At 57.7% G+C, this 23,716-nt stretch overlaps 1 protein-coding gene across 4 annotated transcripts; it reads right to left on the bottom strand.

Annotated features, from left to right (window-relative positions):
• Positions 1-9,625: 9,625 nt before the first annotated feature.
• OSBPL7 (oxysterol binding protein like 7) lies at positions 9,626-23,401 on the bottom strand. Of its 4 annotated transcripts, none has more exons than XM_037033382.1 (23): positions 23,277-23,401; positions 21,741-21,895; positions 21,518-21,643; positions 21,277-21,330; positions 20,610-20,723; positions 20,184-20,279; positions 19,954-20,071; positions 19,185-19,288; positions 18,754-18,846; positions 18,536-18,668; positions 18,360-18,454; positions 18,129-18,224; positions 17,305-17,442; positions 16,652-16,748; positions 15,781-16,028; positions 15,439-15,576; positions 12,873-12,936; positions 12,673-12,751; positions 11,579-11,723; positions 11,322-11,466; positions 11,111-11,237; positions 10,781-10,903; positions 9,626-10,615 (listed from the first exon to the last, which is right to left on the bottom strand). In XM_037033382.1, the coding sequence occupies exons 2-23, from the start codon at positions 21,813-21,815 to the stop codon at positions 10,507-10,509; spliced, it is 2,517 nt and encodes an 838-aa protein (XP_036889277.1). In that variant the 5' UTR covers positions 21,816-21,895; positions 23,277-23,401; the 3' UTR covers positions 9,626-10,506. The 4 variants fall into 4 exon arrangements, with proteins under 4 accessions (XP_036889277.1, XP_036889279.1, XP_036889278.1 ...); XM_037033384.1 differs by having other exon boundaries at positions 11,111-11,193; XM_037033383.1 differs by having other exon boundaries at positions 17,305-17,439.
• Between the last annotated feature and the right edge of the window lie 315 nt (positions 23,402-23,716).

Raw genomic sequence — 23,716 nt, 5'->3', positions numbered from 1 at the left:
CGGAGACCAGAAAGCAGAACGGTAGCTGCCAGGGAATAGGGACTTATTATTTAATGGTTACAGAATTTTAGTTTGGGAAGATGAAGGAACTTCTGAAGATGGGTGGTGGTACACTTAAAGTTTAAGATGGTAAGTTTTATGTTATATGTATTTTAGCAAAATTACACATTACTACTTGCATTTAAAATTTTAATTATGGAGAAGGGTCATAACAATCCTCAAGTAATAACTGAGGAAACCCTAGGAAAAGCCAGCCATGGCAACCATGTTATTTAATTGTGTTCACCCTGGAAGTAACACACTTTTAAAAGTAAACAAATGGTCACTATTGATAAAATAGGGACAAAAAGAAAGAAATAAAGAGCTCACAAGAGAGGAAATGCACATTTGGGGAAAAATACTACAACGGTTTTATTCTTTTTTACTTTGCATTGAGGTATGGTTATACATGGTCAAGTGCACAAATCTAGTCTCTGAGTTTAGAGCATCGGTGAGTTGAGAACACTGCCAGCACCCAAAGGTGTGATTGGAACCTTTCTCAGCCTATACCCCTGTCTGGGAAGGTCACCGCAGATTGGTTTTCTAGCAACACAGGACTTTCTATAATTGATGTCATTTATTATGTGGCATAGCCTCTTTTGCTTAGTCTTTTTTAAAATATATTTTATTGATTATGCTATTACAGCTGTCCCATTCCCCCCCTTCACTCCCTTCCACACTGCACACCCCCATTCCCCCACTTTAGTTCATGTCCATGGGCCCTACATATAAGTTCTTTGGCTTCTACATTCCCCATACTATTCCTACCCTCCCTGTGTTTATTTTCTACCTACCATTTATGCTTCTTATTCTCTGTGCATTTTCTCCCTACCTCCTCCTCCCACTCCCCTGTTGCTAACCCTCCATGTGATCTCCATTTCTGTGATTTTGTTCCTGTTCTAGTTGTTTGCTGAGTTTATTTTTGTTTTTGTTTTAAGATTCAGTTGTTAATAGCTGTCTGTGAGTTTGTTGTCATTTTACTGTTCATATTTTTATCTTCATTTTCTTAGATAAGTCCCTTCAACATTTCATATAATAAAGTCTTGGTGATGATGAACTCCTTTAACTTGACCTTGTCTGAGAAGCACTTTATCTGCCCTCCCATTCTAAATGAAAGTTTGCTGGATAGAGCAGTCGTGAATGTACGTCCTTGCCTTTCATGACTTGGAATACTTCTTTCCAGCCCCCTCTTGCTGTAAGGTCTCTTCTGAGAAATCAGCTGACAGCCTGATGGGAACTCCTTTGTAGGTAACTATCTCCTTTTCTCTCACTGATTTTAAAATTCTCCTTTTAATCTTGGCTAATGTAATTACAATGTGTCTTGATGTGTTCCTCCTTGGGTTCAGCTTCTTTGGGACTCTCTGAGCTTCCTGGACTTCCTGAAAGTCTATTTCCTTTGCCAGACTGGGGAAGTTCTCCTTTATTATTTGTTCAAATAAGTTTTACACTTGTTACTCTTCCTCTTCCCCTTCTGGTACCCCTATGATTCAGATGTTGGAACGTTTAAAGATGTCCTGGAGGTTCCTAAGCCTCTCCTCATTTTTTTGATTTCTCATTTCTTCATTCCTTTCTGGTCGGATGTTTCGTTCTTCCTTCTGGTCCACTCCATTGATTTGAGTCCCAGTTTTCTTCCATCATTATTGGTTCCCTGTGCATTTTCCTTTATTTCACTTAGCATAGCCTTCATTTTTTCATCTAATTTGTGACGAAATTCAACCAATTCCGTGAGCATCCTGCTTACCAGTGTTTTGAACTGTGCATCTGATAGGTTGGCTAATCTCTTTGTTGCTTAGTTGTATTTTTTCTGGAGCTTTGATCTGTTCTTTCATTTGGGCCATTCTTTTTGTCTTGATGTACCTGTTATGTAGTGAGGGGCGGAGCCTTAGGTGTTCACCAGGGCGGGGCAACCGTGTAGCTGTGTTGTGGTGCAGTATGTGGGGGAGGGGTCCAAGAGGGAACAATGGCTCTTGCTCAGCTCTCTGCTGGATTTCAGTCACTTCCCCCACTTCCCACAAGCAAAGTAGTGCCTTCTGGTGCTGATTCCCAGGTGGCTGGGTTTGTGTACGTTCTAGGACCCTGTGGGTCTCTCCAATGAACTCTCTTATGAGTCTGGGAGTCTCTCTCGGCACCTCAACCCCCACAGGTGTTTTCAATCAGTGTTTCAAGGCTTTATTTGGGTTGTGTGGTCTATCTTACTTCCCAGTTGCCCCTGGTTTATCTGCATGCAAATGTGGGACAGCCTGCTCCACCAACTGCCACCTTGCTGGGTCTGCCAGGAGACCCCTTGCCATGAGTACTCTCTGCCTTTGCCCAGAGATGGGCAAAGCCCATCTCTGCCCCTCCTACTGGTCTGGGTGTTTCTTCTTTAACTCCTTGGTTGTCGGAATCCCATACAGTTTGATTTTCTGTCAGTCCTGGTTGTTTTTGTTTTTAAATTTTTGTTGTCCTTTTGGTTGTGGGAAAAGGTGCAGGGTGTCTACCTACACCTCCATCTTGGCTGGAAGTCTTCTTTTGCTCAATCTTATGTCTCCAATTTCATTACTGTTATCCAAGTAGCAGTATTTTCTTTGTTCATTGCTCTATTGTCCTGATTTCCATTGTATAAACATACCACAATTTACCTATTCATTCTCCTTGCGACAGACAGTTGGGACGTATCCCGTACTCCTTGGCAATAATGAATAATGAATGTTGCAAATACTCTTGTTTATGTCCTTTGGGGAGCACGTGCATTTCTGTTGGAAGTGTGGCTGAGAGTGGGATTGTTGGTCCCGGGCACATGAATTTTAGTGTTTGAAGGTATTGACAGTATCCCAAGAGGTTGTGACAATTTACGCTCCCACCAGCGATGTGTGAGAGACCTATTGTCCTGGATCCTTTCCAGCACTTCATGTCATCAGCCTTTTTAATTTCAGCATTCAAAAAGAAAGAAATAGTAATAGACAGAAAACTGTACTTGAAAAATAATTAAATAAAATTTTAAAAATTTTTTTAAAAAAAGAAAGAAATTTTGAACATCAAGACAGGGACATTAGGTACAGAGTTAATGGAAGAATGAGTGAACAACACATGCTCCATACTGATACACTTGGAAAGGTGGGTTAAAGGGGCAATTTTCTCAGAATATAAAAGACAAAAATCCACTGGAGGAGAAAAACAATTATTGTTTGGTTACTATTAAAGAAACAAGAATGGGTGTCTAGGACGACTGAAGGCAGCTGTCCTAGTGAGTGTGTGGGGTGGGAGGTCAGGAGGTGAGAGACCCTCTGCAATGACAGTACCACAGGGCCACGTCCTTTGTAAAACTTCTCAGGGCGACGGCCTGTGCAACCAGGCTCGAAATCCACTGCATTAGAGCTAATAGTTTCGTGTTCAGTCATTCAGCTAAAAAAAAAACCCCAACAGATGTAGACACTGCTTCAAAGGTTTTTATTGCTGTCTTATGGTGTATTTCAAAGGTTATAGATGTAGACCTCCTAGGGTCCAGTGGGATATTATGCATACCTGTACACACGTTTGTCCATTATTTTCTCATTTTCCAACAATGAACAAGGCACTGTTTTTAACAGGGGTGAAAGGGGGTTAAAAAAAATAACACATTGTGTTATGTTGTCGTTTTAAAGAACTACAAGGAGAAACTGACAGCCTCGAAAAGGAACTCGGTCACCACTTCCTCTCCCTGTCATGGGGTTTTAAATTATTCTGCCTTTCAGACACCCCTGCCTCCTCGACTCTCGGCGCTGCCCGCCACCCCCTGCCCCTTTCCCATCCTCCCCTCGGTTCGGACATCCCTTTCCACGAGCGCATCCCAGGGCACAGCCCCGCCCACTGAGATGGAGGGGGCGGGGTCGAAGCTCTTCTAGAGGCCGTACAGGGTTGGGGCGCCCTGGGCCTTCCTCTCTGCAGGGGCAGGAATGCCCGGGTTGGGGGGCACATCCCGGGTTGGGGAGTGCCTGGGTGCCTGTGTTGGAGGAGGGACCCGCGTTCCTGTGCGCGGAGGGGGTGGTGAAAGGACTCCGGCAGCCCCCCTGGCCTGCCGCCCTGGTCCCCCAGCCCTCCCTCTCAACGTGTTTCCCCACCAGTGGATGGCGCGGTCCCGCGCCACTCTGGGCAGAGGCGATCAGAAACAGCGAGGGCGTCCAGTCCCTACCGCTCTACTGCCCTACGGAGGCCCGCGCTCCAACGACTCTGGTCCTCGGGCTCCGCCTCGCGGCCACCTGGCCCCCTGCACCCGAGCCCGGCAGCAAGGCTCTGCCCCTGAGGCGCCTGCGAAGCCTGCGTCCCCACGCGCCCAGGCCACCTCCTAGCCCGGGGCCACCCGGTGTTGGTGCCAGGGCGTGCGCCGAGGTTGACGCCTGGGGCTGGTGCCCATTTCTGCTCCCTCTGCCTTTCTCTTTGACAGCCTGGATTCCTGCCTTTCCGGAATTTTTGGCCCCTTTTAGCCAGGTTTCTCTGTGCGTCTGAAGTGGGTCGGGTGGGAACTTCCCACAGCCCCACACTCCTTATTGGGGAGGAAGATCCGTCAGCTAACCTGCATGGGGATGCTTTGTTCTGTCAGGGAGACTGATGGTGAGGGGCACCAGAAAGATGAGGGGTGCTGCCCTTCCCCCTTGACCAGTGCCTGAGCCCCCCTTGTTTTGTGAAGACGCTTTATATCCTTTTCTTGGCAAAAACATTGGGGAACTCAAGACACGGGCTGTTCCTGCACACCCGCCCCTCCCCCACTTCCTGCCCAGGGAGGGTTTGGACTGCACAGGAGGCCCCAGGGTCCGGCCAGCAGAGCCGTGGTGACTCCTGCCCAAGTCATCTGAAGCCACGCTTGTCTGGTGGTCCACTGCTTGGACAATCACAAGTCCACCATCCCCTCTGACAAAGGAAGGAGACCAAGGTAGTTGTGCCATTATCCTCACAGCCACCTGAAAGGGAACACAAATCTCCTGGCTGTCAGGCCAGTGCTGGTCCCTGCTCCCTGTCTCATAGGTAGTGAGGGGCTGGGCTGGGCTCTGATGGACCAGCTTGGAGGGAAGAGGCTGCCCTGGGCCTGGAGTATCTGGCTAAGTATCAGGCTAAGGGGAGGGCAAGCAGGGTAACCTGCCCTCCTCTCCTCCTACCTCTCTCTCTTTCCAGGAGCCCTGGACTCCTGGAAATGGTGAAACAGTTTCCCCGCCAGCTGAGACTTCTCTGCTAAACTGGCCTGGCTTCCTGCTGGTCTCCATTCTTGTTCTTTCCAAGAGGGCACAGTGGATGTCCCCACAAACACACACACATGCACACACACACATGTGTTTCAGAAGCACAATACAAGAAATCTTCTCAGGCCCATGCCTGTGACGTGGGGGACCCAGGATGAGTACAAACACAGGCCCACATATACTACGTTAAGTACTTAGACTATAAACCAGACTAGCAGATAAAGTATGTTCTACCTCCCAATTGTAACAAAAATGTAACTTCGTTATGACCTCAAAGTCCAGGTTCAAGTTTAGAATTCTCAAAACCCTCCAAGTCCCTCAGCGATGCAGGGAGACTTGGCCCTGGGCCAATGGCTGAGCCCTGCCTGCCAGGCGCCGGGGGCACGCATACCAGCAGGCAGTCAGCCCCAGCAAGGCTGCCTGGGAGATCCCCGCACTGCTGCCCGGAAACCAACTGGTCTGTAATCCCAGGGTCCCCGTTTCCCACACTACTGTCTTCAAGGGTCCGGGCCCCACATTCCCTCAACCCCACGGACTTCCAGCCCCGTGGGGAGGGGCACTGCCAGAGGAACACCAGAGCTGGGCCCTTGGAAGCAGAGGCCCTGGCGGGGCCACCTGTCTGGACCTAAGGGAGTCCTCTTCCTATTCTCCCCCCGCCCCACCCGCCTTTCTCTTTGGAAGTTCAGAGCTAGGGCACAAAATCACATTCAGGGTTCCTTCCCCAGGTCGATGGCTCTGGGCGGGGGTACAGAAGTGGAGGGGGAGGGCAGGTAGCGGGAACTTAGGGGAAAGGTCTCTTGGGAGCACTCTGTGTGGAGGCAGGGGGTGCGGATCCCGGACCAGCTGTCTTGGGGGATGCGTTCCCTGGCAGCGAGGAGACATCACCAGTGGGGCCTGGTCACCTTCCCCAAACCACCTAGGCAGCTTTGGGAGTGGTGGTGGGGGGGTCTCCCGGAGAAGGGATCTCCCAAGCCAGCGGGTGCTCTCGGAACAGCAAAGGTGGGCAGAGGCTGAGTGCACAGGCAATCTGCAGGAGTGTGGGCTGATTAGTGTCTGCCACTGTCATTTATCACCGCGGAGCTGGGACCCAGCCACTGCTGGATTCCTGGGGGCCTAATGCTCTGAGCAGACAGTGGCTGCGGCCGCCTGCCAGGTGGGCTCAGGAAAAGCCTGATTTGGACCTTTCAAGAGGCTCTGGCGCCCTCTTGAGGATGCTTGAAGAATCTTACCACGTTGGCTCCAGATCCAGGAACTCTGAAGCTGACTCTCAACCCCATTCTCTCTCCTTCCTGCTGCAGCCCCAGTCCTTCCAATGTCCTACAGCCCAGCCCACCCGTCATTTTGAGAGACTTCTCATATTAGGAACCACACCCAGCATTCCCAGGGTCCTGGCATTAAGGAGCATAGCACCAACCATTTGGACTTTTCCGTATGAACCATGCCTCTGTACACATCAGGGTCTGGAAACACCTGCCGTACCCTGGGCCTCTTGTGACGACATACGTCAATGAGAAGTGCCCTGTGAGCACTGCGGACTCTGCACATAAAGACTCATCGAACCCCTTACACCAGCACAGCCTCTGGCCACGTGCGACTGAGTCCCTAGGGTGACCCCAGGGCACCCCCCCCACAGTCCTGCCCAAGAAAGCCTGGTGTGGCCTGGAGAACTTACCCTCTGTCCCAGCCAACACCTGACAGGAGGCCCCTGACTCCCTTTCTAAGACGTGCACTTGTGACTCCTTCCTCTGTCGCTTTGAGGCACACATGTGACCTCTACAGCTCGGGAGTGGAGCATCTTTCTCCAGGACCCGAAGCCTTTCCCGTGGATGTAACCACCAGGAAGGCCAGGGCCTGTCTCCCAGGCTCCTCCGGCAGGTGGGGTCCTGACTTCCATGATGCCAGCCAGCAGGACGCCCCCTGCACCTCCCTGCCCACCCAGCCTACTCGCATTTGCACCGACCATTTCCCACCTCTCTGAGTCTGCTGGAGACCCCACCCTTCCCCCTCTCCCTCCCTCATTTTGCCTTTGAACACCAGCTTTCCCTGGCTGTCGGTAATCACTGAGTGAAATCTGCCCTCACCACTTTGAGTGTCCAATCGCGTTTATCTTCGACACCTGGCTCCTGCACGGGTTCCGTGCTCTTTCCCCTCTCAGGTTCGTTACAAGTACACACACACACACCAAAACTAGTCGTCATTCAGAAGACTCGAGGAATCAGGGGTTATAAGTATTTTCGGCCCTTTTACCCCTTGCAACTAGGCATCCTCATCAGCTATTCAACAGCTGAATTTTAAAACACACACACACATTTCTCTCTCTCTCTGGGTGGAGTGGTTTGGGGTGGAAGGCCCACAGTGGGTGAGGTGAGAACTGCCCCTCCTGCCTGCCTCCTGCCCCCACTGCCACCACATCAGGCCCAGGGGTTTCCCTGGCTCTTCAAACTGGGATCTTTGCTCATCCAGAGAAGCTGGTCCCTGGCTTTACAAACCAGTGTGTTCCATCTCCTGCCTTTCCCAAGACGTGGGGCCTTTAAGCCCACATTCCTCCCCTTGGCCCCAGCCTGCCATGTCCTGCAACCAAAGCTGGGGGGCCCAGGTCTGCGCTGGGCTGCCTCCACCCGCCCTGGTGAGCAGTCCTCCTGTGTGCCGTTGGACTAAACCCAGACAGGCTCGGAAATGGAGGCCCCCATTCCGGCCCCGGACCAGACTTGAGCACACACCCCCTCCCCGCCCCCACCCACCACCAGCCACAGCCAGTCTCCCAGTGGCCAGGACGTGGTCACCACCCACCCACAGCTGCGTTGGGCCCTTCACACTGTGTCCACAGAGCTCGGCGTGGCTCGAGCACCCCATCAGCGATGACTCACCCTGACCCCGTGGGGAGGGTTTGTAAGAAGACAGCCCTCCAGCAGGAAAGCCTCTCGCCCGCGGGGGCCCCAGCGAGAGCGAAACCACCCCGACCATTTCCCGTCGCTGACTTGGTGCCTGGGTTGGGAGAGGCTGGTCTCCGATGGCACCAGCCGCAGAGCGCCTGGTTCCTGTGAGCAGGTGTTGCTAGTCTGTCTCCATTTGAACCATAACTTTGAAATTGGGACTATTTGAAACTAATTCTTGAAATGTGTGGAAGCTGAACACAGGCCGGTCCGTCAGGCTCTGTGTTGCCCTGAGTGGAGACATGGGGGAGGAGGGCCGTGCGTCTTGTTGTTGTTGCTGCTTTTTAAATAGCTTGAGTGCGCCCTGGCTGGTGTGGCTCAGTGGACAGAGTGCCTGCCTGTGACTCGAAGGGTCTCCGGTTCGATTCCCAGTCAGGGCCCACGACTGGGTTGCAGGCCAGGTCCCTGGTAGGGGCATGTGAGGGGCGACCACACATTGATGTTTCTCTCCCTCTCTCTCCTTCCCTTCCCCTCTCTAAAAATAAATAAAATCTTTAAAAAAATAAATATCCTGAATGCGTGTAGGCTGTGGCTTTTTTGGAATGGATTGAGGTTATTTCTGGTATATAGTGTCAAAGCAATTGTGTTCGTTTAAACTTTAACACTCTCCAGAAACTGGCAATGTGGCCCACCACCCCTCCCCCAGGGCTGGGGAGGGGGTAGGAGACAAGGACCAGGACCGGAAGGGCGATGGTCGCTCAGGGTCTCCCCTGTTCTTGCCAGACCCCAGCGAAGGCACGACTTGGTCTCGAGAGACACCTGTCAAAGTGCAGCAGGGCCTGGGCCGCTCTGGGGCTGGGGCGGGGTCCGGGGCTAGGAGACTGGGCCACCCCAGCACAGCCTCCTCCAAGCTACACGAGCAGCCAGACGAGGGAATGAAGGGTCTGAAGGCAGTTTTGACGTAACAGCTGGGCTCAGCCTGGGTGGTGGGGGAAGAAGAGAAACCGTGTCCAGTTGGTCCTCTTCTCTGGCCCCTTCGAGTTGCTTCCTCCCTCCCACCCTTCCCTGACGGCTCACTAGTCTAGGGTGGGGGACGTGGGAGGTGGGGGCCCAGACCTGACTGTGGACACTGGGTGTGGGGGTCAGCACTCTATGCCAGAGGGGGAGAGGGACCATGCAGTGTTCTGCCAGGTGGAAGAGTTTGGATTTTTCTCTAGGTACTTACAAGCAATGGGTGTATCCGAAGCAGGTACAAGGTACCATTTTTCTCTTAAAATCTCACCCTGAGAGCCAGCATTGCCCTGGGCATAACTGGAGGCTCCGAGGCTAGAGGCTATGGCAATAACCGAGGTAAGGGTTCACGGGGCCCGGCTGAGGCCAGGCGCCATTGCAGGAAGGGCCAGAGCTGAAGGACACTTGAGGTGTGTGGGCAGGATGTGAGGTTTGAGGGAGCGAGATATCAGCTTTCGAGCCCTGGCGAGTGGAGAGCGGTAGGCCTTGGCTGAGCCTCAATGCACTGTGTTCAATGAACGGCCACAGGCCAAGGGTGGGGACAGTCTTTATTGGAGCCTGGGATGTCGCAGTTCACCTTGTCGGAGGCAGACGGTGTGAACGTGAGCAGCAGCAGTGGCAGACACCCAGGCCCGGGCTACAGGAGGGGTCCTGCTCGCCTGCGAGCAGTGCACAGGCACACGCGCGCACACCCGCTCTTCCACACAGACTGGCACTCACACGCACGCCCACTCACTTCCGGGGGTTGGAGGCCAGGTGTCCTGCCTTGCCTTTCGGAGAGGCCTCATTTGCCCTGAGGGGTCCTGAAGGAAACCACTAGGGCCCAGGCTGAAGGAGCTGGAAGCCGCAGGTGTTGCGCAGTTTGGGAGGAGGGTATTCAGAAGGATGGGAGACATGGCCAGAGACTGAGCGAAGGGAGCCCCACTGGGCCAGGGCTCGGGGAGATGCCGGACAGGGGCCGAGGAGGGATGGGTGGGAGAAAACGCTGCCCACGCTCCTTCACTCACCCACCCACACCGCACAGGAAGCCTGGGGAGCATCCAGTGGCCTAGGAAGGCACTGAAATGGGGAGCAGCTCCTCGAGGGCCTGGAGTCTCCCCCAAATACCCCAACAGGGAAGAAAAGGGGTGACAGAGCAAGAAGGGTCTTACATGCCGGTTATGGGGGCAACGAGACTGGGGGAGGATGAATCCTGCTTCTCACCCAGAATTTGGGGTGGGCGATGGGCTGAGATGCAGCCCCTCTGGCCAGCAGAGGGGACAGGGCTGGAGCAGGGCTGACCCTCTGGTCTCCAGGACAGTGAGCGGGGAGCCTGGCTTTGCCCGTGTGTCCGTGTGGTGCCGGTGGAGGCAGGAGGGAGGAGCCAGAGCCTCCTGCCCCTGGGGCCGGGGCTACCACAGCACGGCTCCATCCAGGTTCCCGTAGCCGGGCTCAGCCCGCAGCTGCCAGTACGTGTTGTTAGTCACCCACCACTCCTTCCCACTGCCATCTGTCTGCCGCCTGCGGGAGGAGAGCCACGGGAGGAGGAGAGTGAACATCAGAATTGGGGCCGGTTGGAGACCTCGCCTCCCAGTGCCAGACCCACTCAAGGCAGGAAGAGGCCAGAGGGGAGGGGAGGGGAGGGGAGCTTCCCTGGCAGGGACCCAGCACGAGGGCAGAGCAGACCTGAAGAAGCGAGCCTGGTGGACGATGTTGTTCTCCTCCATCACTTTGCGCCTGTCTCGCTGAAGCTGCTCGATCCTTCTCTTCTGGGCCTCCGCGGCCTGTATGTTGCCCTCCTCCAGGTACCTGAGCATCCAGATGGCCATCAGCGGAATGCTCCCCTCAGTGGCCCCCAAGTCCAGGCCTCTGTCTCCTGCCCAGCTCAGCCCCCAGACAGGCCCCATCTCCCTGAGGCAAGTGAGGGAAGGAAGGACAAAGCCTTGACCCTACTTGGAACCCACTTGGGGGCGGGGGGAGCCTGCGGTTCCAGGGCGGTGCCTGGCCAGCACTGACCTCTGGTCGGGACGGAGCCGTGTGTCCGTGGAAGGCAGGGACCGTTTCAACTCCGCCGTCAGCTCGTTCAGCTCCAAGGCAAACTGAGTGAAGCCGAAGTTTCGCTCGTGGTCTGGGGGCATTGAGTCTGGGGAAAAGGCAGGGGCTGGGCAGGCGGACTGGGCCATCGAGGCCCCAGCCCTGCCCAGCCCTCCCCCATCACCCCACTTACTGGGTTTCCAGATGCACTGACCCCCGGGCAGGGACCCCCGGAACAGGCCCTCATTCCACTTCCCGAAGAGCCGGTGGAGGACACGGCCGCTCCGGCTGAACACGGCACCCTGCACCTCGTGGATGCTGGAACTCCAGTACTTGGCCTGGGGTGGGGGCAGGGGCTGGCGGCTCAGGCAGCCGGTCCCTCCCCCTCCCCCCGTGGGAGCTGCCGGCTGGGCCAGGCCAGGCAGGGCTGGAGGCGGAGGCGGTGCCCACCTTGCAGAAGGTGATCTTGCAGTGGCAGGAGCTGTCCTTCGTGTTCCGGATGAGGACCTCCCCGTAGTGCTCGATCCAGCGCTGGCCACTCAGGATGTTGTGGATGCAGGATGTCACCTTGTTCCACTCAAAGTGGTCCCCAAACCTGAGAGAGAGCACGGGATGCAGGTGGGGGGCAGCTGGCCAGCCCTGGGAAATAAGAGCCGCCCTGAGCTGGGAGCCCCGGGTCTCTCAGAGCAGGTCACACGGGTCTGCAGAAGCAGCCCAGAGCCCTGACTCTGGCTCTTCCCCAAAGGGCGACGTATTTATAAAGCAGAGCAGCCCCCCAAAATACCCAGGAACACGTCCCCACTCACTCATAAGGCCCCTGAGGCCCTGAGCCATGGGGAGAAAAACACAGACAGGGGCGGTGCCCTTGGGTGCCCGGGACAGTGATGGCTCTGTTCTACAGTCCTGTTTACCACCCCCCTTCCATCAGCGTCCTCCGTTAGTCTTGTTTTAGAGCGAACTTGAGGTTCTGAGGCATCAAGTCTTTCTTCCACTTGCACAACTACAAAGCGGCAGAACCAGGACTCCCAGCCAGGACTTTCGACCCCCACCCCCGGGCTTGCCCCCACTACCCCGACATTGGCCTCTGGCTAACTCCTGGGCCTCACTGGGCAAGCCGTTCTTCTCTGCGGTCCCCACCTACAAAATGAGCTGGATGAGGGTGTCTCAAATGTGATTGATTGGTGACCCGTTCTGAGATCAACTCAGGTTTTGGTGTGTGTGCATCTGTGCCTGTGTGGGAACCGGTGTGTGCACACACTGGCTTGGAGTCTGAAATACATCTCTTACTGGAAGTCATGGTCAAAAACCTGTGAAAGCCACGTATCAGATGACCTTGAGGAGCCTTCCCAGCTAGATGTGCTAGATGTGTCTAACCAAGTTAGATGTGTCACCTTTCTCTACTGGAAATTGGCACAAATGTAGAAGCAAAGTGTACAGACACTGCCCCGCCCCCAGCAGCGTCAGGCCAGGCCTCTCCATCCTGTCCTGTCCCTCCCTGTCCCAGCCCAGCAGACCACGGCCTGTGGCCTGGGCCTTGCACTCACCTGGGCAGGCTGACGTTCACTGTCCCCACAGGTACGATCTCCAGGGATTTCCCCCAGAACTTGTTCTTCCACTTCATGTCTGGAGTTGGGTTGGGGAGGGAGAGGGACAGCAGTGATAAGACAGAGTGCCTGGCTCCGCCCCATCTGCCCTTCGCCCTCAGGTCCGCCCCTCAGGCCGCCCCCCCAGGCTCCCTCCTCACCTTGCCAGAAAACGAAGTTCTCAGACTCCGCGTGGCATGCCGAGATTGGGGGGTGGTGGGAGACCTTAGTAGGCAAGGATGTCCTCTTGAGGCTGCCCTCGAGGCTCCCCAAAGCCCCTTACCCCCACCCCCACTTCCCCTGTGAACCAGAGATCAGGTAGTTCCAGGTCTCTTGTCCCTGTAACACTTGGCCACCACCCAAATCTCATCATTTTCTCCTGCGCATGAGGTGCCTACGTTCTCCCTCCTCACTACCCTCTGGAGCTGTCCTTGCCACCCCAGTCTCTGGCGCGCCCCAGAACCTCTGCTCAAGCCCATGAAGCTGTCCAGCAGTGCCAGGTGGGGACTCCACCTTGCCCAGCCTGAAAGCCCACCCTCTCATGAGGACCCTCTTCCCTCACCTTCTTCTCCCCAAAGCTGCCTCCACACTACACTCTTGGAAAACCCTGACTTTGTGCTCCTGGGAACGGCTCTGCCTGCGGAACCTTGAACTCCTGTATCGCACAGCCTGCCTACCTTGCCTCTATGCCCATTCCCTGCTGCCTGGAGCTCCTGCCAAGACTCCTAGCTGCGCCCGCCAGCCGGCCTGTCAGCCGGGGCTTTGCCACCTTCCCACCCGGCTGAGATGCCTCCACCACTCCCAGCCCCGCCCCCCAGCACCCTTGAGAACCCGCTGCCACCACTGGCCACAGCTCCCAGCACTGGGCTCCTCCGTGCTGCCCCCAGTCCCTGCTCTCAGGAGCCCCCCACCCTGCTGTGCGACCCAGATGAAGCACACGCTGAGAAACTTCTCCTTCGACATCGTGTCTACACCGGGGACCTCACATCCCCAGAATCTTCTGAGGGCCGACACCCGAGCCATCCCCTTCAAATCATACTCATCCCCCCCATGATCAGGGGGAGACCAGAGCTGGCAACTCCACCCACTGTTTACAGGCTCCCACCTGACCCACCACCAGCCCAGGGCCCCTCTCCTCCTCCACGATGCCTCCCACCCCTTCCTTCGGGGCCTCACTGCTCCCATCACGCCTCCCTCTGCACTGCAGTCCTTCCCTCTATGGACCTGTCTCTCTGAGTAGACAGGTCTCCTGCTTCCTCCACCTTAAACAGCGAGCCTTCCCAGGGGTGTATGTGTTTGCTTGTGTGTGCACGAAGCACACACTGGCAGCAGCCATCCCCTCGGAGGGGGGTGGGGCCATTCTCTGCTGTGTTCGCTATCGGGCTGTGAACCCATCACCCTGTTTTCAAAAACATTTAAAATCTAAGCAAACAAAAAAAAATAGCCTCGACCTTTTGTCTCCCCCTCTGGTTGCCACCCTCCTTTCCTCCCTTTTTCCCTCATGGTAAAAATTTTTGGAGAAATATCCTGCATTTCTTTCATTCTCTCTCTCTCTTTCTTTTTCTTTTTTTACTTCCAATTTACACTCACCATAATCCAGCCTTGGCCCCCAGCCTTTGTCTGAAATCTCCCTCACCAGGAAGCCAGTGACACCCCCGAAGTCCCGTGGCCTGTCCACCTCTCCCCTCTCACTCCAGGGCTCCTCTGCCTTCCCTACCCACACTCTGACCCCCTCTGGGAGCAGTCCGGGACGCTGCTCGCCATCCAAGTGGTGACCCCCCATCTGTGGGCCCCCTGTGAGCGCTTTCTCGGGCGCTCCAGGCCCACGTGCCCCAGAGCTCACCAGACCAGGAGTCTCCCCAGTTCAGTTACCTTCCTCCCAGACGCTCCACCTTGCTCACTGGCACCGCCCAAACCCCCAATCCTGGAACTCCAGGCCACCCCAGACTTTCCCCCTCCCACCAGCCACTTCCCCACTCCTTACTAGTAAGAAGATTCTACTGACCACTGAGTCATGCCAAGGGCAATACACAAATAGCTCTTGAATCCCCCGTCCACCCCATCCAGCTGCCACAGCCTAAGTGCAGGTCCTCACCAGCTCTTAGAGAAGGGCCTGAAAGGGCCTCCTAATGGTCTTCTGTGACCGCACACGGCTGCCCGAGTGTTCCTTATAAAGGGCAACTCTGAGCATGTCACTCTACCACTCACAACCCTCCAATGCTGTGCCCCACCCCCCACAGCCTTTACGACTTGAAAACAAACCTGCCCTCAGCTGCACCACCTGCAGGGCCCCTCAGGGCCTGGCCCAGCCTCATCTTCCGCCCCTGTCCCTAACCCGGTCCCAACTGCTCCATCCGTTCCTTTACACCGTCTGGAATACCCCATTCTACCTAGCCTCTTGTGTTCCTGGCAAGCTCCAGTTCATCCTTCAAGAAGTAGCTCAAGATCACCCCCTAGTGCCTTCCCAGGGGAAGCGGAACAACCTCCTGTGAGCTTCCAGGATCCCAGCTCTAGGACAGGGCACAGTAACTCCTTGTTTCAAGTCCCACCACCCACAAATCAGGGAGCTCCTTCGAGTAGAGCCCTCCAAACCTCCAGCATGTGGCCCAGGGCCTGGTACCGAGCCAACCGCCCTGTGCTGTGTCCCATGCCCTGGCCCCTCTGCAGCTCGGGTGCCTCCCTGCCCGCCAGCCTGTGAGACCAGCCCCCTTCTTTCGGGGCCCACACCTGCTCACTGATGAAGCGGAAGCCTCGGTCAGGCCGCTCACACTCATAGGTCTCCCCCAGGACCGGGTTGAAGGGTTTGCAGCCTGCTCGGTGGTACGTGGAGGAATAGGCAGAGACAGCAAAAGCGGCGACGTACACCTGCGGGGGCGGGGCCGGGGAGAAAGCCACTGGGGGTGGTGGGGACCCGGGAAGGAGACATGCCCCCACTGCAAGCAAGGACTGGGGCCCTGGGTTGGAGCTTTGGCAGCGAGGTAACGGCCGGGCCAGGGCTTTCTGGGAGGCAGCCTCCCACAGTCAGAAGAGGCAGCCCGCGCCGGGCCGAGGGCGGGTGGGAGCCAGTACCATGCGCTCGCAGGGGTCGTCGGTGCGGCTGGCCCGGTCCAGCAGGCTGCTGTACTCCAGCTCCTCGCACAGCCGCTGCAGAGTGTTGAGCGGCTCGTTGAGCTGCACGGGCATCGACACCTTCGACAGGTCCTTGCCGATGTTGTTGCGGAGTATGTTCCACAGGCTCACGTCAGCTCCGGGCCCACTGGCCGCCGGCAGGCAGCGGCGACGGGGTGGGCCTGCGGCTCTCGCTGCAACACACACCCCTGCAGCCCCGCACAGCCGCGTCACTCTCTGTCATGCAGGTGCGGCAGGCCCACAGGCTGGCCCACAGCCCTGCTGCCTCCTACCCCAAGTCCCAGTCACTATGGGGCAAGGCGGCCGGGGATCTAACTCCTGGCCAGCTCCCAGGGCATTTAGGTGGGCAGCGGGAAACCTCGTACCCTAGGAGCCCTTTCTGAGTCCCCGCCCTTGCCTCCTGTTCCTTCCATAAACAGAAATCGGTGTCGGGGTGCAGATCACTCCGCCCATGTCATAGATGAGGAAACAGGCTCCAACGAATGAAATGACATCCCCAAAGCGACACATCCGCAAAGTGGCGAAGAGGGATCTCTTCCTCCTCCCTGTCTGTCAGGCCCCACCGACCCTTTTCAGAGGACTGGAAAGGAGGCTGGCCGCAGGCCGGAGCCTGTCCCACCTGGAACATTCTATAGCTTACCGCTCAGCCTTCCTCACCTCCTGCAGTCACCTCTGGAGGCAGCACCCAAAGCCACCAGTCACCACAAGGGCTTGCCTTCCCAAGGGGCCTGGGCTATGGACACCAGCATTTTTCCACCCATCTCCAGCGCCGCCCGCCCCCGCCTCCACTGCCCAAACACCTGGCTGGCACCTTTTGGACAGCGCTCCGTCCCCCTGAGGTCCAGCACCTCCTCGGACAGGCTGGTGGTGATTTCACTGATGCACGACTCCTCCTCCTCCTCTGAGCCCTGGGCCGGGACAGATGACAGGCCGGGCAGACTGGGCCTCCCCCCGGCAGCTGGGCAGTGCCCAGGGCCTGGCAGGACTCTGCCCAGCTAGCCCTTTGGTGGGAAGGGGAAGAGAATATATTTGGGGAGGTCTGAGCCCTACGATACTGCCCCGGAAGGCCCTGCGTCACCTGCCACTTTGGGAGAGAGAGGGCCTGGCCCTTCAACTGGGATGGGTGGCTGGGGGTGGAGCTCGGGGACTTTGGAGACACACAGGGAAAGGCAGTTGGGGAATTACTAAAATTCAGGGGGTAGGGTTCAATGGAGAACTGGGTCTGAAATGGGGTCACAGGAAAGTGTGGGGGGGGGTAGGGAGCTGAGGCTTTATCGCCAACAAGGACAAAGCAGAGATTGGTGACCAGGGCCACTCACATCCAGCCTGCTGGACATGTTCCCAGAGAGAGCGGCGGAGGCAGTGAGAAAGGATTGGGGAATCCATAGATTCCAGTCTCTCTAAACTCTACCCTGATATTTGCAGGGTCCCCTCCTCTTGCTGCCAGCTTCCCGCCTCCCTCACCTCATTCTCAGAAGAGCTGGCGGAGAGAAGAACCTCGCAGGCATCAAAGAACTCTGTGTGGGAATCCGCGAGGGACAGGACGCTGCTCTGAGACAGCTGGGGGGTCAGCTCTTGCCCCTTCATGTACAGAGCTTCCTGCTGCGGAAGCAGGACGGATGTCAGACCGAGGATGCCAAGCCCGGAGATGGGCGGGCTCCCCCTGCCTGGCAGCCCCCTGGAGAGGAGGCCTAAGCAGGACAGAGTGTGAAACCTGTCAGGCAGGGGAAGACGCAGCCGGGGCGGAAGTAGAGGCATGAACGCCAGCCTGGGGGTAAGGAGACCCTGGTTCCACAGTAACAGCTCACGCTTCCTGGGCGCCGACTCTGAGCCCAGCTCCAAGCCCTCTGTGGGTGTTAAACTCAGTCTGTCCTGACACCCCACGAGGTAGGTGCACTTAGGACCCTCACTTTGCAGATGAAGACCCTGAGGCTCGGGGCCGCAAAGTTGGCTCCACAGAGTAGGGCCCCGGAGCCTTTGCTGGGAACCCCCGGGTCCTGGCTCTGCTGGTCCCCAGCATGACAAGGCTCTGCTGGGCCTGACAAGGGGACTCTCTGAGTCTCAGTTTCCTCCTCTGTGAACTTGAGGGCAGGAACCACTGCCTCTGAATTCAATGAAAGCCTTCTGCATACTGTGAAGTAACATGGCCACTGCCAATGTTACATGGAAGAAGTCGGAGCAGGATTTCTGGGCTGTCTGGGGTCTGAAAACCACCCATGCCTTCACTCCTCCCGCCAGGACAGAAGGCCCCGCAGGGAATGGTCCCCGCAGCCCATCCGGGCTCCTACCTCCTCAGGGTTCAGGGAGCTAAAGGAGTCAGCCGTAGTGTCCGAGGAGACGGACAGAGAGTGGAGGCGCCTTGGGCCAGCTGAGGCCTCAGAGACCTGCAGGGGAAGGGTGAGGGGACAGGCCACCAGCAGGCTGAAACTCTCCCTGCCCTGCCACGCCCCCTTCCCAGCCCCCATCTGCTATCACCCCCAGGCCTGCGCTGGGCCAGCCACCCTGTCCCCAAGCCTCACCCCCGTCCTGGACAGCTCGGAGCCCTGGTGCAGGTCCCTCAGTCGGTCCCGTTCGGTGGTGAGGGCAGCCAGGACGCTGCTGAGCGAGCTGTGCACTGTGGGGGCGGGGCAGGCGTCAGACCCTCTGCCCCCCCACCCACCCGCCTGCTCCAAGCTGCCCTCCTGCTCCCACTCACCCTTTTGGGCCAGGGCCCAGAAACTGCGCTGCAGGTGAGCATAGTCTGGGGGTGGCAGCCCCCGGGGTCCTGAGTGGTCCCGGGACTCCAGGTACCGAGATAGGTTAGGAACAGAGCCATGGAGACGACCAACCTGTGGGTGAAGGAAAGAGGTGGAAGGGGTCAGTCCCCTTCAGAGCGCTCTCCCCCCCAGGACTGGGGTCTATGCCCCACCTCACCCGTCCAATGGTGTCATCCTTGGCGAAACTCTGTGTGCACCACATGCGGCTGGTCCGTTTCCCCTTCTTGGGTCTCTCAGTTGTCACTGAGGCCTGGCAAGTTGAGATGAGGGGAGTTTCACTCTCAGGGTGGAGAAAAGGGACAGTGACCACCAAAGCGGGGAAAGAGGCAGATGACCATGGGAGACAGCGTAGAGACAAGGGACATCTTTGAGGAAGAAGACTGGTACCCTGGCAGACAGGAGGAAGGGGTCCCTCCGAAGGGACAGAGAGACAATCCGGAGGCACTCTGGACATAGGAGGAGGGGCGACTAGGCAGACGTGTGCCGCTCCTGGAAACAGCGGTGACATACGTGGGACTGGGGACTGTCCCAGGGAAGGGATGGGATGAAGGTGGCAGGCAGGAGTCCGCCCCCTGCCCGGGGCCTCACCTGGTGTGTGGGGATCACCGGGGCCGAGGGAATCCGGTGCAGCGACTCCAGGCTCTGGAGCAGTCTGTGCAGCTCCTGGAGCTTCCCCTGACACTCAGAGAGCTCTGCGGGAGGGGCGAGTAAGGGGGTGCTCCCCACCCTGGCCAGGTACCCGAAGTCTGTCCCCCAGCTCTCCTTCTCCCTCCAAAGACGACACCCAGCAGCCAGGGAAACCCTGACACTGTCTCCCTCTTCCCCGATCGTGAGCCCAAAGCTGTTCCCAGGTCCCAGGTCCCACCCTTGGTCTGGCCCTGCAATGGTGTCCCGGGAGGCCGGCACCCTGGTCTCCATGGTTCCCACACCACGAGTTACCTCTATGGCCCCACTCCTTCATCCTCAAGGGTGTGCCCTCCCCTCTCCCAGGCCAGGATCACAGCCCCGACTCCAGGAACCCAATTCCAGAGCACCCTTCCCAGGCACTATCCCTCCCTGGATGGGCATCTGGAGCTCTTTCTCCGTGAGGCCACGCCCTGTCCACATGCCCAGGGCACAAGCCCCGCCCCCTCTGTAGGACTGGGGCTCCCAGGATGGGGTGGGGGTGGGGTGCAGGGGGGCAAACAGCTGGGGGGCAAACAGCTGGGCGGCAGAGGCTGTCTCTCCCATCAGACTGCGGCTCCCTGAGGCAGGGACGGAGGTAACATTTTAACAAGTTCTCCTTCTTTGGCTGCAGATGCCCTCCAAACCTGACAGCGCAGGCTCTACTGGCCGGGGCAAGCCAGGGGCCCCTCACCGTGAGAGCAGCGGTCTAGGCCATCACTGCCCCTCAGCCAGGAAGACACCTTCTCCCGAGGTCCAACTCCAGGTAGCGCTGAGGCACTAACCGTGGTGGGAAGCTGGGCACCGGGAACCTGTGCGGTGGTCAAGGGTCAGGAGGGATGGCGCCCACCTGGCTGGGGCTCACTGTGCCCTGAGGCCGCCATGTTTGAATCCCCACATCTCCTGCCCCAGGGCCCACCTTACCTTCCTGTGAGTGTTGCCGAGCACGTCCAGGCGTGGGGCCAGGCGATGGGCACGAAGCTGGGCCACCCAGCTCTGGAACAGGTCCTGAGACTTGATCTGCAAGAGTGTTGGTGAGGGCAACAGACACACGGAAGGAGGGCTCCTTTCCAGGGCCAAGACGCCAGGGCCCTGGCCCCCAGCAGGCAGGCTCTCTCCCTCAGTGTCCTGCTCACAGAGGGGCCCCTGCAGGGAGGTGGGGCACAGCTCCCCCAGGTGTCTGAGCCCTCCGTTCTGTGTGTGTCCGCCTGACCACCAGTAGGGGTGGTTTGCTGTTGGCCATTGGACAAGAGGGAAGCTCCCCTCCTGTCAAACTCAGGGACAGACCCTCAGCCCCTGTCCCCCTCTCCCATGGGCCCCAAACCACCAACTGGCTCCCAGGGATGTCACCTTGAGGTGGTAGATGTTGTCTTCGGTGTCAAGGTCAATGCGCTGGGCCTTTCTGTTGATGGACATGACAGACAGTCTGACATCAATGGAGCCATGGAGCTTCCCCTTGGTGATCTGGGGCAGGGGTGGGGGGAAGAGCTGGTGTTAGACCTCTGGGCCACAGAGCCATCGTGTCCCGCAGGTTCGCCCTCAGGCCCAAGTCACAGAGCTAACAGAGACCTCTCTGTCGTCCACCTGCGTACAGAACTCAGGAGCCATATTCTAAGCTCAAGGGAGCCACAGAGCAGGGAAATCTACCCCTGCCCTCGGGGGTCTGCAGGCTGAGGAAGGAAGTGCCTGGGTTCTGGGCCTTCAGGTCCTTATTCCCAGCATACTAATGGGACAAGGCGGAGGAGGATGCAGCTTCCCTGTCTTAGGCACTTTTGTACCCGGCACTGTCCTGGGGGCCCTCACCAAGATGGCAGTGACCCTACAAATAGGTGACCGCACTGTCCCCATCTTAGAGATGAGGGAGCTGAGGCCCAGGGAAGACGCTTGCTCAAGACCCCACCCCCAGGAATGGCGCACTGGGATTCAGGCCGGGATCTGGGGGACTCCAGGAGCCCCTGCCTGCCCAGGGCATTTGGGGCCAGACCTTTCCCGAAACCCCCACCAGGCACTGACTCACATCTTGCCGAGTAGTCGCGTAGTGAAGGATCCCATCCTCAAGCACAAAGTACCTCTGTGATGTTGCCCAGGAGAAGCAGGACCCAGTGACAGGAGTAGAGGGTGTGGGGAGAGAGCAACTGTACACAAGGACTGTTCTTCTCCTTTTCGACACCGCCCCCCCAGCACTACCCAGCAGCCCCAGCGCAGCCCCATCCTGCCTGCCCTGCATCTGGCCCTGCCCTCCGCCCTGCCCAGCCTACCTTGTGCCAGCCCTTCAGAGGCCACTTCCTCTTCTTGAGTAGGTGGCCTTCCTGCCTCTCGGGCATGGTACCCTCCACACCTCGCTGGCCCCTGGGCTCCTCCACCACCTCCCACAGCTCAGAGGCCTGCAGTCCAGGACAGAGTTAGGGGTAGGGGATGCAGCTGGTGAGGCCCCATTGGGCCAAATGAAGCCCACCCACTGCCTGTTCCCCGTCCTCAGACCTGCTGAGCACCACCAGGCTTGGCAGACAGAGTGCTCTCAGACGGCAAGGGAGGGCCCCTCTCTTGGAAGTCCATGGAGAAGGGAGCGGCCACTCCCTGCTGAGGATTCAGAGCAGGGTGGAAGGGGAAGGGTGTCACCTTGTCCTCAGGCGGTCCTGAGAGAGAGAGAGAGAGAGAGAGAGAGAGAGAGAGACCGACCTCATTAGCACAGAACCCGCTATCACCTGCCCCACCTCCGATCTCTCCCGCACCTCTGAGACCAGAGTTCATTAACACATCTTCTGCTCACCTGTCCTGCCTCTCCTGCATCTGGCCCCGCCCCGCCTTGGGGGGGCCTCCCTGCCTCCACCCTCCTACAGCCACTGTGTGCTCCTTTACTGAGAAGCAGCCAGTGCCGCCATAAAAAGTTCACCCAGCCCCACTCTGAGCACACATTCCTGAGCTCCAGGAAACACTAGGTGTGTTTTCTGGAGGATTCCCTGGGGGTGACCAGAGAGAGGGGAGGCAGGGGAGTGAAGAAAGAGGCTCCAGAAAAGGGCCAGAGGAATTCAGAGACTAGGCAAGCAAGACCTCAACCCAGCTCCTCTTCCTTTGAGACCCTGCACCCCCCTCCCTTCATGGCTTGGAGACTCTTCTGCCACAGCATGAGGCCCTTGCAGAACCCCCCAATCCCTTCACCCCAACTCCCCACCAGTAGACCCGCATTTCCTCTAGTTCTTGGGCTCCCATCTTCTACATGGGGAAACTGAGGCCTGAGACAGCCCTCGCTGCTCCCTGTGCCTCCTCCCATCAAACAGCCCCCTAGGATGCCCACCTTGGACCCTCAGCCTCTCCTGAAGCCTCACCGTGCCCTTTTTGTCATCCCAGTCCTTGGGGCTCCTGAAAAGTACTGGCCACCCAGACAGAGCAGGGGACTGAGCCGAAGGAGACAACGGGGAAGGCAGGGAGGAGAAGGGGTGGCCGAGAGCATGCCAAGGTCTGCACAGGTCCCGCAGCAGTGCCCACAGGCGCCCTTGGCACCAGCCCTGGCCATTCTGGCTCCACCGGGAGATCAATAATGCATGAGGCTGTGTGTGTTGGGGGGGGGAGAGGAGGGAGGGGCCTGGAGGGGTGAGGTTGGCCTGAGGCTGGGGGAACAGCCTCAGATCTTCTGATGGAGCCCGTAAGCACCTGAAGAGTTGAGGCCAGAGGGAACAGGGACACCATGGAACAGGCGTGGCTGGGAGGTGGGGAGAGAGGGGCCCATGCTACTAGAGGCTGACCCGGGGGAAAACTCCTGCATTCAGCCACTGAAAGTTCCCAATCTCTCCCGGTGTTTGGGCATGCCTGTGCCCTTTTCCTGGCCCTGTGGGGTCCTGGCCTCTCACCACTTGCAGCTGGAGGGGAGGCTCTGTCACTAGAGGGTGTGTGGGGTCGAGATAAGCCAGGTTGGTGCCCTGTCTCTACCTCCATTCCCGCCCCCTTCTCCGGAGGAACAGACCCCACAGCTTCAGGTGGCAGGAAGCCCTCTGGGGGAATGTCAGCTTGGCCCCTTACCCCAGGGTCCATTGACACCAGTGCTCCTTGACCCACACAGCCACTCTGCCTCTGAGTCACCGTCTCTGAGTCGCCCGTTCCCTCCTCACCGAGCTGAGCAGCGGCAGCAGCTGCTGCAGGAACCAGGAAGGAAGGAGACAGCGGAGCCTCCCCCACCAGCCGGATCTCCCCACCTTCCCCCTCCCCCGCTCCTCCTCCCGCCAGGCTCCGGGCAGCCGCTCAGCTCTGCCCCCCTGCTCCCGGGAGGACTCAGGGCTGAGCGGCTCCCCAGTGCTGAGGGAGCCTGGGACTCGGGGCAAGGTCCCCGCCAGGCACAGTTCCAAAGGGACCACAGAGGACTGGGGAGTTGCTGGCTTAAAGCCAGTGGTGATAAAGGGTTTTACTTAAGACTAGTGTGGCCTTGACCCTGGTTAGTACCCAAGTCCATTTCCTTATTAACT

The sequence above is a fragment of the Sturnira hondurensis genome, unplaced genomic scaffold, assembly GCF_014824575.4.
Source record: "Sturnira hondurensis isolate 20B ecotype Veracruz unplaced genomic scaffold, ASM1482457v3 Scaffold0021632, whole genome shotgun sequence".
NCBI classification, from domain to species: Eukaryota; Metazoa; Chordata; class Mammalia; order Chiroptera; family Phyllostomidae; genus Sturnira; species Sturnira hondurensis.
This window is presented reverse-complemented; position numbering and strand designations above follow the sequence as displayed.

Coding starts and splice junctions, on each gene's coding strand:
- OSBPL7 (XM_037033382.1), bottom strand. CDS start 21,815: ATGGACTTCCAAGAGAGGGGCCCTCCCTTGCCGTCTGAGAGCACTCTG. Junction 21,644..21,740: donor AGCCTGGTGGTGCTCAGCAG/GTCTGAGGACGG, acceptor CCTGGACTGCAG/GCCTCTGAGCTGTGGGAGGT. Junction 21,331..21,517: donor CTCTGAAGGGCTGGCACAAG/GTAGGCTGGGCA, acceptor GCAACATCACAG/AGGTACTTTGTGCTTGAGGA.